Source organism: Mustela erminea, chromosome 20, assembly GCF_009829155.1.
Source record: "Mustela erminea isolate mMusErm1 chromosome 20, mMusErm1.Pri, whole genome shotgun sequence".
NCBI lineage: Eukaryota > Metazoa > Chordata > Mammalia > Carnivora > Mustelidae > Mustela > Mustela erminea.
The window spans coordinates 23,746,370-23,762,013 of record NC_045633.1 but is presented as its reverse complement, the minus strand read 5'-3'; the positions used below and the strand labels follow the sequence as shown (position 1 = coordinate 23,762,013).

At 54.2% G+C, this 15,644-nt stretch overlaps 1 protein-coding gene across 3 annotated transcripts in view; it reads left to right on the top strand.

Moving 5' to 3' along the window:
- The first annotated feature begins 6,780 nt into the window (after positions 1-6,780).
- The window catches only part of RAB11FIP3 (RAB11 family interacting protein 3), a 77,868-nt gene continuing 69,004 nt past the window's right edge, over positions 6,781-15,644 (top strand). Inside the window, exon 1 of one of the 3 annotated variants that reach the window (XM_032327609.1) lies at positions 6,781-7,862. In XM_032327609.1, the coding sequence (XP_032183500.1) occupies positions 7,206-7,862 (657 nt within the window). In that variant the 5' untranslated portion in view covers positions 6,781-7,205. The remainder of the gene's footprint in view (positions 7,863-15,644) is intronic. The other 2 variants (XM_032327610.1, XM_032327612.1) reach the window with 2 other exon arrangements.

Genomic DNA, 15,644 nt, shown 5'->3' with positions numbered 1-15,644 from the left:
AAATCTGAGGCTCAGCAGGGCGCCTGGGTGGCTCAGTGGGTTAAGCCTCTGCCTTCAGCTCAGGTCATGGTCTCAGGGTCCTGGGATTGAGCCCTGCATCGGGCTCTCTGCTCAGCGGGGAGCCTGCTTCCTCCTCTCTCTCTCTCTGCCTGTCTGACTACTTGTGATCTCTGTCAAATAAATAAATAAAATCTTTAAAAAAAAAAAAAATCAGGCTCAGCAGATGTTCCTCCGTCTTATCTTCATGTTGTTTTGTCCTTACCCTATGGGTGAGAGCCAGCTTGCTGCCCAGCAGTCAGGGTCCATGCTATGCTGCGTGTCCAGGGGAGGGTCCTGCCTGTTCCTGGCTCTGCACAGAGACTCAGTCTTGCTGCTGCTAGACATGGTGTCCTTCCAAGACGACTCCCGTTACAGCCGTGGGCTCGGAGAGGGGCTACTTCTAGAGCGTGCGTGTTAGCAGACCGTCCCATGTGGACCCGGACTCACCCAGCAAACTCACCAATGTCTGATGTGCAGCCCGCCATGCTCTAACGTGTGCGCACACCCGTACTCCTTTCCTGTGACCAGGGGTCTTAGGGCCCCTCTCTGGTGACGCCCAAGGGCCAGTTGGAAGACGGCAGAGGCTGCGTGCTCTGATGCCCTGTCTACGTCCCCCCTTACATCTCAGGACTGGGGCTCTGTCCAACTCAGCCCTTCTGTCCTGGGGACCGTAGGAGAGACTGAACCTTTCCCCGGAATTCCCTCTTTCCGGCTCATTCTAACTTGGTGCTTCGGCGAAACAGACCCACACCGGCAGGGAATTGGTGCTTTTTCTATTTCTCTGTGGACTCTGGCACGGCTCTCTGTGAGTAGACCCATAGAACCTTGCCAACGGGTTGAGGAGTCCGTAACTCTTTTTTCATGTATTTTGATTAAATCTTGTATTTTTTAATTCTTCAGGAAACAAATGTAATCGGTGTGGATTTCATTAACTGAACTCGCAGAGGCTAACTTTACTGTCAAGTTTTGGAGTCTGAGAAGCAGGTCCTCACATCCATATTTCAGAGCATCTCATGGAGACAGTACCTGACAGTATTTTTTTTTTTTTAAGATTTTATTTATTTATCAGAGAGAGAGAGGGGGAGAGAGCGAGCACAGGCAGACAGAATGGCAGGCAGAGGCAGAGGGAGAAGCAGGCTCCCCGCCGAGCAAGGAGCCTGATGTGGGACTCGATCCCAGGCAGCTGCTTAACCAACTGAGCCACCCAGGCGTCCCAGTATTTTTTTTTTAAGATTTTATTTATTCGACAGAGATCACAAGTAGGCAGAGAGGCAGGCAGAGAGAGAGGAGGAAGGAGGCTCCCCGCTGAGCAGAGAGCCCGATGCGGGGCTCAATCCCAGGACCCTGAGATCATGACCTGAGCCGAAGGCAGAGGCTTAACCCACTGAGCCACCCAGGCGCCCCTCTTTTTTTTTTTTAATTTAATTTACTTATTTGAGAGATTGAGCACAAGTGAGGCAAGGGGCAGAGGGAGAGGGACAAGCAGACCCCCCACTGAGCACACAGCCCAGCATGCGGGGCTTGATCCCAGAACCCTGAGATCATGACCCGAGCGGAAACCAGGAGTCAGAGACTCAACTAGTTGAGCCATCCAGGCGCCCCAGCAGGTGTCTGATGAAGGCTGAGAAATGTCTGTTGGAAATACACAGAATTAGGAAAGGAGCACTGGGTGTCACATAAGACTGATCACTGACCTCTACCTCTGAAACCAATAATACATTGTATGCTAATTAATTGAATTTAAATAAAACAAAAAAAATACGGATTTAACTTTTCTGCCACCACACAATAATTTGGACAATTTTTACACAGTGGGAGAAGGATGATGGGAACTTCGGAAAGTATGACCTGAGGCCAAAAACACAAGTTCTGAATCCTGTACAAACCTCTCCCTGCTGGCTCCTCATGCCCAGTTCCCTGGCCACAGTCTTGGCCTTGGGGGAAAGCGGGTGGGTGCAGATAGTGGGCTACAGCATGCTCTGGGCAGTGGGCTCCGGGCAAGTCCTGTCTTCATGGGAAGATGGGAACAGGTGCCCGCAACTTCAGAGGGAAATTTTTTATTTTATTTTATTTATTTATTTGTAAGAGAGAAAGGAGCGAGAGTGAGCACAGGCAGACAGAGTGGCAGGCAGAGGCAGAGGGAGAAGCAGGCTCCCTGCCAAGCAGGGAGCCCGATGTGGGACTCGATCCCAGGATGCTGGGATCATGACCTGAGCTGAAGGCAGCTACTTAAGCAACTGAGCCACCCAGGCGTCCCAGAAGGAAATGTTTAAGTAAGAAAATCACCCAAACCCAGGCTGAATCAGGAGGAGTTACATTGTGCTTTACAAACTGATGTTCTATTTTTACTCTAAGAAATGTACTTCACTAAATTTGAAGGTGACAAAAAAAATCTTTCCCCACCGAATAAAATATCAGTAAACACAAGTGTGGCTCTGTGCTCTCAACTACAGGATGCTACTGGGGAGAGTGTGATCTACACTGAAAATTGGCTTCCTTCTGAGTATACTTACAGAACACAAAATGTTAATCTGTTTTTCAAAATTGTAATCTAAAAGTCTTTGTCCCAGGGTGACTGGGTGGCCCAGTCCTTTGAGCATTCAGCTCTCAATTTTGGCCCAGGTCGTGATCTCTGGGTCCTGGGACTGAGCCCAGTGGCTGTTCTGTGCTCAGCAGGGAGTCAGCTTGTCCCTCCCCTCACTCCTGCTTGCTCCCTCTCAAGTAAATAAGTAAACATTTGGCCTGAAGCTGTTGTTTATAGCTTGATTGATGTGTAGCTGACAGGCGCTAAACTGCACATAGTAAGGTGTATAATTTGAGGCGATCTGACCTTGGTCTGGAGCCATGAAAACACCACCACAATCGCCCATGGCCTGCAGAAGTTCCCTCCCACGCTTTGTTAATTGCCTCTCATCTCCACCTGCCCCCTTGTCCCCAAGTGGCCCGGCCAGGGTGACAGCTCAGGGCCTGGGAGGGCACGGAAGAGAGGAGCCAGAAGGAGACTGACCAGACTGGGTGGCTGTGGGAGAAGAGGCTGCATGAGGAGGAAGGGAACCAACACTTACCTGAGAGGTCGGGACAGGAGGAAGGGGCACCAGGCCCTCTGCTGGGTCTGGGATCCCTTTTTCTGGGGCACCAACTTAGGCTGTTTGGTGTTCTCGCTCCTTCCTCACCCTGGCCCCATCAGAGATCTGTGGCAGGTGCCTTCTTCGCCTGGAATAGAGCTCGGCCTCTCTCCTGTGTCCATCTCTAGGCCACCTTCACAGTCTTCCTGGGGTACCCCCTGTCCCATAGTGCCCTGCATGGGGCTCCCACGTGACCACTGGCTGGCTCCTGCCTGGACCTTGAACCCTAGGGTGCAGGGCTAGCTCGGAGCACTGATATGCAGCCCAGCCTGGCCCCCAGTGCTCATGAGGGAAGGACCCTTGGGAGGGGGTCTTCTCCATACCCCAAGAATCTGCCTTCCAATTCTCTGATCTGGGTTCTCATCATCACTCCACTTTTTAAAAAATTAATTAGAGAAAGTGTGCTTGCACACCCGGACCCTCAGCTGTCTGAGGAACATGAATCCCCGTCCTCTGCTGGTATCAGATGTAATTTTTACTCCGGTTGGTGTCAGATGGTCCCTTTGCTCATCCCCGCGATTACTGATGGGGTCCAGCCTCCGTCGATGTGCACATGGCCACCTGGGCTTTCTGCTCCAGAACTGCCTACTGTCACTCATCGCTCTCTTTTCTCCTGGGTTGCTGTTCTTGTGTTTTTTGAGGAATTCTTTGCATATTCTGGGAACCAGTCCTTGGTCAGTTGTATCTGTTCTAAATGTCTCTTTCAAGTTTCTATGGACTAAATCGTATTCCCCCCCATTCATTCTTTGCAGCCCCAACCCTCAGGCAGGGAGAAGGCATTTGCAACATTAATAACTAATTTTAGGGGAGCCTGGGCGGCTCCATTGGTGAAACCTCTGCCTTCGACTCAGGTCATGATCCCAGAGGGAGAGGGGGAAGCAGGCTCCCTGCTGAGCAGAGAGCCTGATGCGGGGCTTGATCCCAGGACCTTGGGATCATGACCTGAGCTGAAGGCAGAGGCCTTAACCCACTGAGCCACCCAGGTGCCCCAACTGATGCATTTTAAGTTCATAGGACTAGCATGGATGGGGAAACCATATGTAAATGACTACTATAATTTTGGTGTATCTCCTCCAGGTTTTTAAGCACATGCATTAAAAAGTAGGTTTGTGGGATGCCTGGCCAGCTCAGTCAGAGGAACATGTGACTCTTGATCTTAGAGTCATGAGTTTGAGCTTAAAAATATTTTCTTTTTAAAGTAGATTTGTGGGAAAAAAAAAGTAGATTTATGATCAAATTGAACCTTGCCTGTCACCCTCCTCTTCCAGCTGTCCATGACCAGATCTCATCCAGGTGATGAAGGAGTCCCATTCTGGAAGAGACCAGCTTACCTGCCAAGTGAGGTTTCTTAACCCCCTTCCCTCAGGTCCCCGGCAGATGCACTGGGGCTGTGCCAGGACTCTGCTGAGTCATCTTGCTCATCTTCACCTTCTATCTGTCTGTCATCCGTCTGTCTGTCTATCTATCTCTGGTCTATCTATCATCTTCCCCCCTCTCTCTACAAGCCAAAGATCACCAAGGAAGAGGGGTCAAGGAAATCCACCTGCTGGGCGAGTTCCTAATATAAGCGGTTATCCAAGTACTTTTCAAAAGGAGAGTCCCAGAGGTAGGTGTTCACAGACTTTCACCCAGACCCCAAACCCAACCAATGGGAGCTGAATCTGACCTTCCCTTCCTCTTCTGCGTAACAGTTACCAGGTTCAATTAAAACACGTATTGTGGGGACGCCTGGGTGGCTCAGTTGGTTAAGCAGCTGCCTTCGGCTCAGGTTATGATCCCAGCGTCCTGGGATCGAGTCCCACTTCGGGCTCCTTGCTCCGCAGGGAGCCTGCTTCTCCCTCTGACTCTGCCTTCCACTCTGTCTGCCTGTGCTCGCTCTCACTCTCTCTTACAAATAAATAAATAAAATCTTAAAAAAAAAAAAACCACATATTGTGGGGCAGCTGGGTGGTACAGTTGGTTAAGCATCTCACTCTTGGTTTTGGCTCAGTTGGTGATCTCAGGGTTGTGGGACTGAGTCCACTGTTGGGCTCTGCAGTCAGTGTGGAGTCTGCTGTAAGATTCTCTCTCCCTCTACCCCTCCCCCCTAAAATAAATAAACAAGTCCTCAAAAAATGTGCATAGGGTAGGTGTGGAGGAGCACACTGAAGTGGCAGCAGGGGCAGCTTCTAGCCAGCTAATCCATTTCATCTGGAATTCTACCCACTGAACGCATCCACAGGCCACAGAGGGGATGCTGGAAGACGTTGGAGGCCTGACCCGGAACTTGCCAGTTTTTTAGTAACGTCTGCACACGATGTGGGGCTCCAGCGCCAGGCCCTAAGATCAAGAGTCAGACACTGCTGACGGAGCCGGCCAGGTGCTCGTGGAACTCGTCACTTGTTTCACAGCCGGCTTGTGAACCCCATGCTGGGGTTCCTTGGGGGCCGGTCGGCCACCCAGGCCATGCAGATTCTTCCCGTGGTGGCACAGCAGCAGCAGCAGCAGGAGTCCTGCTTCCTCAGGGCTCCTGTCCTCCTTCCTCAGCCTACACTGACACTCCTGCAGAGCGAGGCTGACACGTCGCTGCACCTACCTCTGAAACTCATGTCAGGCCAAGTGCATTGCTTAGACATCAGACTGTCGCCCAAACTGGAGAGGATTCTTTTTTTTTTCCCTCTGAACTTAACATCTTCCGCACAAGAGCACACAGCGTCCAAAAGGAACTGATAAATTCGGGGAGGAGGATCCCTCGGCTCTGTGTTCCCAAAGCCAACCTTGCGAACTCTGGTCCTGCGAGCCCTGGGATTTTGTCGCCGGGGGCGACTCACGTAAATACCACCGCCCCGTTCCACTGCACACTTGAAAACGGAAGTTCGGTTTCCTTTGGCTCTTGCCAGAGCCGCTTACGAAACGTATCTGGTGCTGGTGCCCAACGGCCGGTAAAAATACCGGTGCGCCCTTGCCGCGGACACACGTCGCTACAGGTTAAATTTAGCCCCTCCCCTGCCCGCGGCTCGCCGACTCACCTGCTGCTAACCAGCGCGTCTCCTTGCCCGCGGCTCGGGCGCCCTGCGTCCCGGCGGACACCGGCGACCGCTAGAGAAGCGGACGTCAGCGAGACCGTGTTGGGGAGGCCCGACGGCGGGCCGGCGAGGACCCACGGAACCGAGCTTCGTGCTGGGTCCCAGACAGGCGCCGGCGCTTGGCCGGGCGCACCTTCGGCGCTCGCAGGGCCGTCGCACGCCGGCTGCGCCGCGGCCGCCGTCCACCCGACCCCCGCCGGCGGTGCCCAGCGCCGCGCGCGCTTCCCTCGGGCCCAGCAGGGTCGCGCCCCGCGCTCCGGCGTCCGCGCAGGCTCCGTCGGGACAGGTGCCCACCCGGCGGTCCTGCCCCGTGCCCGGCGCCGCGCGTCCCACCACGCCTCGCGCGCCCGGGCGGTGACACACACCCCCGGGACCGGACCCGACCCGCCAGCCGACAGGAGACAACCCCTCCCCCCACCGGCACCAGCAATGAATTCCTGGGCCGCAGCGCCCGCCTTTAAGGAGGGTCCCGAGGGGCGGGGCCCGCGGGCGCCGCTACGCGCTGACGTCAGGCCTGACGGAAGGCGGGGCGCGGGCGGCGGCGGCGGCGGCGGCGGCGGCGGCGGTGGCGGCGGAGTTCGCTCGGGTATCGCGGGCACCTCAGCTACCTTTTTGGCTGCCTCCTCTCCGTCCTCCTCAGAGGCCTCCGCGGCGCCTGCCGGCTCGGCCCCCGCCGCCACCGCCCCCGCCGCCGCCGCCGCCTCAGCGCCCTCCCGCGCCCGCCGCGCCGCCGCCATGGGCCCGCGCCCGCCGCGCCGCCGGGCCGAGGGCAGCTGAGGCGCCGCGCGAAGATGGGCGAGGGCGGAGCAGGGCCAGAGCGCCAGCCCGAGCAGCCCGGGCGCCCCGCGCGCGCCCGCCCGCGCCGCCGCGGGGATGCCCGCGCCCGCCGCCGCGCCCTGAGCGCCTTTGTCTGCTGCCCGCGCCGCCCGCCGCACCACTGGCCTCGCGGGCCTGCGCCGCGGCCGGGGGCGCGCCCATGAAGATGGAGCCGGGCCGGCCGGCCTCCCCCGCGGGCGGCCCGTGCCCCAACGCCGAGCCCGGCGGGCCCGACCGGCCGGGGGCCGCCCTCGCCCCGCGCCCGGAGCCCGGCCCCCCGGGGGCCGCGGCCTGCGCCGATGCCGGGGCGGACCTGAGCGCCGGGCGAGCCCCGGGGCCGGACGCGCGCCCTGAGAGCGCCTGGGCGCCTGCCCCGGGCCCGGGCACCTCTTACCTGCTGCCGGCTCGGGCCGCCTGCGCTGGCACCGGCCCCGGCCCCGACCGGCAGCTGCCTGAACTCGGCCCGCTTCTGTCCTGGACTGAGGAGCCAGCTGATTACGGAGCCCCGGTTCGCCCGGAGAGCCCCTCTCTCCGCGTGCAGGGTTCCAGGCACAGCCGGCACGTGAGGGGCGAGGTCGACTTCTTCCCCGGCTTTCCCTCGCCCGCGGTGGGCGAGCTGACGCTCGACGTGGGTCCCGGGCAGCCGGACCGGCCCTCGGACTTCAGCCAGACCTGCCCACTCCCGAGCGAGCCCGCGACGTGTCCGGAGGACGGTCCCCGCCTTCGAGCCGTGTTCGACGCCCTGGACGGCGACGGGGACGGCTTCGTCCGCATCGAGGACTTCGTCCAGTTCGCCACGGTCTACGGGGCAGAGCAGGTAACCGGGCGGGCCTCCGCGGCCGGGCAGCGCGCGCTGTCTTCGTTTCCGTCGGCCGCGCGGGCCGGCTCGCCGATGTTCCGCTCCCCGGTTTGGGGAGACTCACTCGGTCCCTGCCCCTCCCCCACCCCGTCCTCCCGAGCTGCGCAGACTGGGTGTTTGCCCGCGGGGGGAGCTCCCGGCCACGCGTAAAGGGGCCCGGGTCGAAGAGCCCCGCAGTGAAGCAGGGCCCAGCGAGTCCCCGAGCTGAGGGTCCTGGGCCGCTCGGTTGAAGGCACCGCAAAGGCCCGAGCGCGGGCCGCCGGACATCGTGCGAACGGATACAGGCTGCTCTGAGCGCACGGGGCGGCGCGCGTTCGGCCTCGGCTGCTCGTGAGCGAAGGCGGGAAGTTTCCGTGCTACCCTTGAGTGCGAGACGGAGGGAAACTGGCCGCCAAGGAAGGGGCGCGGGAGCAGGGCGCAGAGTACCAGGAGCCCAGCGCCGTCCGCGCGCCGCCTCCTGCGGGAGCCAGAGGTGCAGACAGGAGACGAGTGCCCAGTGCGGTGTGTCATGGGTGGCGGGCAGTCGCGGAGGAGGGGCGTTCGGATCTGTCCTTGGCCTGGATCTAGCTCCTGGGGAAGTTTGTGTGGAGAGAAAGGCGCTCGGGCAGGGTCGTGGGAGACACCCGGTAGGTTACTGGTGTTGGCACTGAACCCTGCAGGGCCCCTAGCACGCTGATTTGCTGGTGTTGGCGTTGCCCTGTCTGCGGGCACTTGTAAGTGGGGTTCGAGTGCACAGTGCGGTCCAGCTGCGAGGGCTTCGGGACAGGAGGTGCAGTTCATCCCCTGGTATTGAGGGGGTCATTTGTGACCTGCGGAAACCTCCGTGAGGGACCTTCGCGCCAACTGGTGTCCAGGGCGACTCCAGCTGTCGGAGCTGTCTGTGTGAAGATGTGGGTTCCCCTCGCGGCTCTTTGCCCTGAGTGGTCAGCCCGGGAGGATGGGCGTGTCAGTGTGGGCCTCCATATCGGCGGGGTCCCCGCTGCTTGTGTTTGGTCTGTGTCGAAGACATTGCTCTGACGGGCCCCACCTCGCAGTCTGTTGGGCACAGAGCTGTGTGACTGACCGCGTGCACTGTGGGCGGCACAGATTGCGATTGCTGGGCCAGTGTCTTTTCCTGCTTTTCCTTTGTGCCGCTGGCCTCCAGAGCACCGTGGGCATCCTTGTGTCTTCTCTCCAGACAGAGCCTTCCTCCGCACACCAGTCAGAGGTGCTAGGGAGGTAGTCCACTTGTTCTTGTTTGCCCGGACCTGGCTCTGAGACCGCACTCTGTTGCCACTGTTTCTGGGGCGGTAGTAGGCAGGGTTGTTTTTTTTTTTTTTTTTTTAATTTTATTTATTTACTTGACAGAGATCACAAGTAGGCAGAGAGGCAGGCGGAGGGAGAGAGGAGGAAGCAGGGTCCCTGCCGAGTAGAGAGCCCGATGCGGGGCTCCATCCCAGGACCTCGGGATCATGACCTGAGCCAAAGGCAGAGGCTTTAATCTACTGAGCCACCCAGATGCCCTAGGCAGGCGTTTTCCATCTCTCTGTGCAGGCAGGGACTGGAAGCCCGGGACGGATGAATAATTTCGCAAGCCCTCATGCATGGTCCGTACTCGAGCAGGGATGAGCTCACAATCTTGAGGTGGCTCCCAGATTACTAGATTCGGTCTCTGAAAATACTTCCACAGAGTTTCGTGTTACTGACTCCCATAAAGTCCTTTTCATTTGAGAAACACCTTTTGTAACTGTCCTTGTTCATCGCAGTGGGGAAAAGGTTTCTTGTAATCACATAATAGAAATGAATCGGAATTCTTTGCTCTGATAGCTCCTGGTGGAATTTTGAGATTTTATTTATTTCTTGTGGGGAGAGGGAGCGAGAGCATGCACCGATGAGGGAGAGTAGGAGAGGGGGAGGGCAAGGGAGGGCACGGACCCTCCCTGAGATCATGACCTGAGCCGAAACCTGAGCCACCCAAGTACCCCTCTCCTGGTGGAATTTTTTTTTTTTTAATATTTTATTTATTTATTTGACACAGAGAGAGAGAGAGAGAGAGATTACAAGTAGGCAGAGCAGCAGGCAGAGAGAGAGGGGGAAGCAGGCTCCCCGCGGAGTAGAGAGCCTGATGTGGGACTCGATCCCAGGACCCTGAGACCATGACCCGAGCCAAAGGCAGCGGCCCAACCCACTGAGCCACCCAGGCACCCCCTTCCTGGTGCAATTTTATTTTATTTTTTAAAAAGATTTTATTTATTTATTTGACAAAGATCACAAGTAGGCAGAGAGGCAGGCAGAGAGAGAGGAAAGGAAGCAGGCTCCCCGCTGGGCAGAGAGCCAGATGCGGGGGCCTGATCCCAGGATCCCGGGATCATGACCCGAGCCGAAGTTAGAGGCTTTAACCCACTGAGCCACCCAGGTGCCCCTCCTGGTGGAATTTTAAATTTGGGGGCAAAGCCCAGGTGACTTGGGGTTGGGGGGATGGCCGTGTATGGGGAGATCTGTGGCATCCCCGCCCTGCTGTCTGAGACTGCTCTGGAAGAGGTGGTCCCGGGCGTGGTGGTCTCCGTACCAGGACTTGGTTTGGACAAGCTTCCCGGGACGGTGGAGGAGAGCTCTTGCTTTGATGCGGATCTTTTACAGAGTGATGAAGGGCTTGTTTTTGGGCCTGTGTGTAAGCTTTGCTGGCCTTTATTATGACTCAGGATTGCTTTTTCCAAGTCTGATGTCAGAATGCATTATAGAGGAGCTAAGAGAAAAAATACTGAGAGTGGAGTAGTCTGTTTATTTTTAAAGACTTTATTTATTAGAGCGCACGTGTGCATGTGCCGGAGTAGGGGTGGAGGGCGAGGGAGAGGGAGAAGCAGACTCCCTGCGGAGCACAGAGCCCTTTCCTGCCATCTGAATCCTAGGAACCCCCATCTTGACCTGAGCCCAAGTCGAGGCTTAACCGACTGAGCAACCCAGGTGCCCCGAAAGTGAAGTAGTTTTAAAGAAAACTGAAGAATTCCACCTCGTGATGAGTATTTTTAAACTTAAAACGAAAAGCCCCGAACACCCCAGAAGTAGAGGGAGCAGTTTAGTGACACCCCATCCCAGGCCGCAGTGCAGTCTCCGCTTTCTCCCTGCCTCTGCGCAGCCCCACCGGTTCGCGTGTGGGGAGCGTGTGCCTGACCGAGAACCTCGCCGTCGGTGACCGAAGTGCGTGTCTGTAAGAGATAAGGGTTCTGCCTGACACAGCCCGGGTTTTTCAGAGGCCCTGGGAAGAGATAAGGTGGGTGACAGCAGCAACGACCCTAAGTCTCTGTACTCCCCGCCGTGAGATTTCAAAATACAGCATGCATGAGGTTCCGAGGCTGGTCACGTTACCGTTCTTGATGACAGCAGCTAGATTGTTCTCGGGTGCGGTCAGCTATGCGAAGGTAGCATGTTGAGTAACCTGTGTGTGAAGGAGGAATTTTAAATTATTAAAGCCGATTACCTGAATTTTTCATGGCAGCAGCTCCTGCTTATAAAACAGACGGCTGCTGTGTCCGTCTTTCTTTAGCAGTGTCATGGTGTGTGTGGGTCCCCTTACATCATCTGGCGGTAGATCAGATGTGGGGTAATGGGACACGGGGCTGGCAGTAGTCAGCAGAGGGAAGGAAAGGAAGGACTGCAGGGGACTTTTCTCATTGCTCTTGCTGGGACAGGACCTTGTGGTCCTAGCCACCCAGGCGCTAGTTGCCAGGTTGGGATAGGTAATTTTTAAGGCCTCGACCGTTTCTGAAGAGTCTTCATCATATGACCCCTTCATACTGAGAGGGATGTAGGAAAGAATGTTAGGGTTCGAAGGCGACGGCCAAGAAAGAATTCTCGAGACGCCTTTGGTGCAAAAATGTGGTTTATTTATTTATTATTTATTTATTTATTTTTAAAAGATCTTATTTATTTATTTGACAGACAGAGATCACAAGTAGGCAGAGAGGCAGGCAGAGAGAGAGGAGGAAGCAGGCTCCCTGCCGAGCAGAGAGCCCAGTGCGAAGTGGGGCTTGATCCCAGGACCCTGAGATCACGACCTGAGCCGAAGGCAGAGACTTAACCCACTGAACCACCCAGGTGCCTCCCCCCCCCCAAATGTGGTTTTGTTAAAGCAGGAGGCCAGGACCTGTGGGCAGAAAGACCTGCACTGGCGTGGTGAGGAGTGGCCCATTATATTACTTTCAAGTTGGGAGGGGGTTAAGAAAAGCGTTAAGTCTCAGGAATTTTGGAAGCAAGGTTTTCAGGACCTTGAGGGGGCTAGCCTTTGTTGGGTAAAGGTCGTTTATTACCGTCCAATAAAACCTGAGTCATGAGACTCTTCAGGTGTGTGTCGCAGTGGGCCACATGCTTGGGGGATGATTGCTAACATGTATCTCAGGGGTAGAGATAAAGGGAGTTTGCAAAGGAGTTTTTGTATGTTAGAGTAGACTTAAAGGGTGGGTTGGGGGATGGGGAGGAGGTAAGAGAGGTTGGGCTAGGATTGCCTTTGGCCCTCAGCAGTGTCAGCATTGAGGCCCTGGAGGAATGTCACTCTGCCTGGGGCTCTAGGTTGTATCGAAATTTAATAGTTTTTCTTCTGACATCATTTCCCACATCAAGAGGGCTGATGCTTTTGTAGCTATGACCAGCTCATCCTAAAAGGAATTTGTAAAGTAAATTTCGAGGAGCATTGTAGGAAAGGATTTGTTTCTTTTGGCTTTATTTTTCAAAGGAATTAATTATAATCATAAAGATTATCTCCACATTTTTTTTTTTTAAAGATTTTATTTATTTGACAGACAGAGATCACAAGTAGGCAGACAGGCGGGCAGAGGGAGAGAGAGGAGGAAGCAGGCTCCCCGCAGAGCAGAGAGCCCGATGTAGGACTCGATCCCAGGACCCTGAGATCATGACCTGAGCCGAAGGCAGGGGCTTAACCCACTGAGCCACCCAGGCGCCCCTGTCTCCACATTTTGAGATTACGCACACATACATGTTTCCATCTTGATAGTCTCTGATGCTTTCCAGAGCACCTACACATTGAAATGCCGGATGCCCTCCAGTGACCTTGTAGGCATGTCCTCTTCCGCGCTTGTGTAAGTAGGCTGCTGAGGGAAGTTTCGGTGCTCAGGTCTCCCTGCTTCTGCGTCCCGCACCTCTGCTGGTGAGCAGCTGGAAGTTCCTAGGGACAGGCAATGTCCTTCCCGTTTCTCTCCTAGCCTTGAATTTGAGTGTGAGTGTATCTGCGTGGGAGAGGGAACGAACACAGGTGTGGGAGCAGGTGCCTGTGGGAGCTGGTGTGGGGTGTGTGTGCTCGGCTCTGCGTCTGTGTGTTGAAGGAATTGCTGAAAGGCAGGTGACGTTCCTTTCTGTGCTTGGATCACAGGCAACTTTGTTAGTGTTTTAAAATGGCTTTTTTCATATTATAAAAGTAACACAGGCTTATTATTAAAAAATTGGAAAATGCAAAGTGATATAACATGTAAAACAAAAAAAATAACCAATGATCCCACTGTTCTGAGAGAAACACCTTTAGCATTGTAGTGCATCTCCCTCCAGACTTTTTCCTGCACAACCCCACAGAGACTGTACACAGCTAAGATCACTCTGGATAGAAGCGAAATTACATTATGGATGTTCATTGTTTACAAAGAGGAAACTGAATGATATCAGTAGCAAAGTGAGAGAAATCCTTTGTAATCTCACTTCCCAGAGATAGCTACAACGTATTTTTTTTTTTTAAAGATTTTATTTATTTATTTGACAGAGAGAGATCACAAGTAAGCGGAGAGGCAGGCAGAGAGAGAGGAAGGGAAACAGGCTCCCTGCTGAGCAGAGAGCCCGATGCGGGACTCCATCCCAGGACCCTGAGATCATGACCTGAGCTGAAGGCAGCGGCTTAACCCACTGAGCCACCCAGGTGCCCCAGCTACAACATATTTAAATGTAAATTAAGATATATGTCATAAATGCTTCATTGCACAAAAACGGTCCAAGTCCTCTCTCTCCTGTTGGGAACCTGCTTTTTGACCTGTCTTTTGAAATTGGAGATCTCTGATACCAGTTGCCTAAAGGAAACCTAAAGTTTAGTTGTTTCCAGGAGGATTTAGAATTGCGAGGGGCTACTCCATCATAGGATCTGACATATAGGAGGAATTTAATTCCGTGTAGACCACCCAGATCAGGCTGTTGGGGGCACCCAGCTGATGGGGGCGCCTGGGTGGCTCAGTGGGTTAAGTGTCTGCCTTCAGTTCAGGTCATGATCTCAGGGTCCTGGGATCGAGTGCCGCATCGGGCTCTCTACTTGATGGGGAGCCTGTCCACCCCGCCCCCGCCTGCCTTTCTGCCTACTTGTGATCTCTATCTCTGTCAAATAAATAAATAAAATCTTTAAAAAAAAATTGAAATATTGGGCAGAAGAATTAGGGATCCCCTGAACACTGTTACGTAACCCTTAAAAGTGAGAATGACAGTCCCAGAAGTACTTCTGATTAGTGCTTCTGAGACAAGGAGAGTGGTATATGTACCATGGCCTTTTTTTTTTTTTTTAAGATTTTATTTATTCATTTTGACAGATGGAGAGAGATCACAAGTAGGCAGAGAGGCAGGCAGAGAGAGAAGCAGGTTCCTTGCTGAGCAGAGAGTCCAATGCAGGCCTCAATCCTAGGACCCTGGGATCATGACCTGAGCTGAAGGCAGAGGCCCAACCCACTGAGCCACCCAGGCGCCCTGTATACCACGGTTTTAACTGTGTAAAAGTTACCCACGTGGAAGAGTCTTGAAGGAAACCCTAAAAATTAGTTATGGTTGTTTGTGTGTGTACATGTGTGTATTGGGAAGCTGTATTTGTGTGGCATGAGAGGGTTTGTAGGTTTCATTTGAGGTACTGGCCAAATTTTGTTATGTTAGTGATTTTTATTTTGTCTTGGAAAGTAGTGCCTATATATGTATTATAAATTTCAAACAGTGTAAAAAGGAAATCTAGAAAAAATTCTATTACAATCTTTAGAAATAAAAGTTACACTCTTTTTTAAGAAAGAGATTTATTTATTTGACATAGAGATCAAAAGTAGGCAGAGAGGCAGGCAGAGAGACGGGGGAAGCAGGCTCCCTGCTGAGCAGACCCCCCCCCCCCCAGCCAAGTGCGGGGCTCCATCCCAACCTGAGCCAAAGGCAGAGGCTTATTAACACTGAACCATCCAGATGCCCGCCCCCCCCCCCTTTTGAAGATTTTATTTATTTATCTGACGGAGAGCAAGAGAGGGAGCACAAGCAGGGGGAGTGGGAGAGGGAGAAGTAGGCTTCCCGATGAGCAGAGAGCCCGGTGTGGGACTCAATGCCAGGACTCTGGGCTCATGACCTGAGCTAAAGGCTGACACTTTACCTACTGAGCCACCCAGGTGCCCCAAAATTTACACTCTAAAGATAAGATATTTGGGGCGCCTGGGTGGCTCAGTCATTAAGTGTTTGCCTTCAGTTCAGGTCATGATCCCAGAGTTCTGGGATCAAGCTGCATCAGGCTCCCTGCTTCGTGGGGAGCCTGCTTCTCCCTCTCCCTCTGCCACTCCCCCTGTTTGTGTTCCCTCTCTCACTGTCTCTCTCCGTTTCTCTCTCTGTCAAATAAATAAATCTTAAAAAAAATAAAGATAAGATACTTATATGTTTTACTTTGACTTAGTTAAGGTTTTAGATCAATTTACAGAATACATCTAAAGAAACTCAGGTTTTCCGTTAACTTTTTTTTTTTTAAAGATTTATTTATTT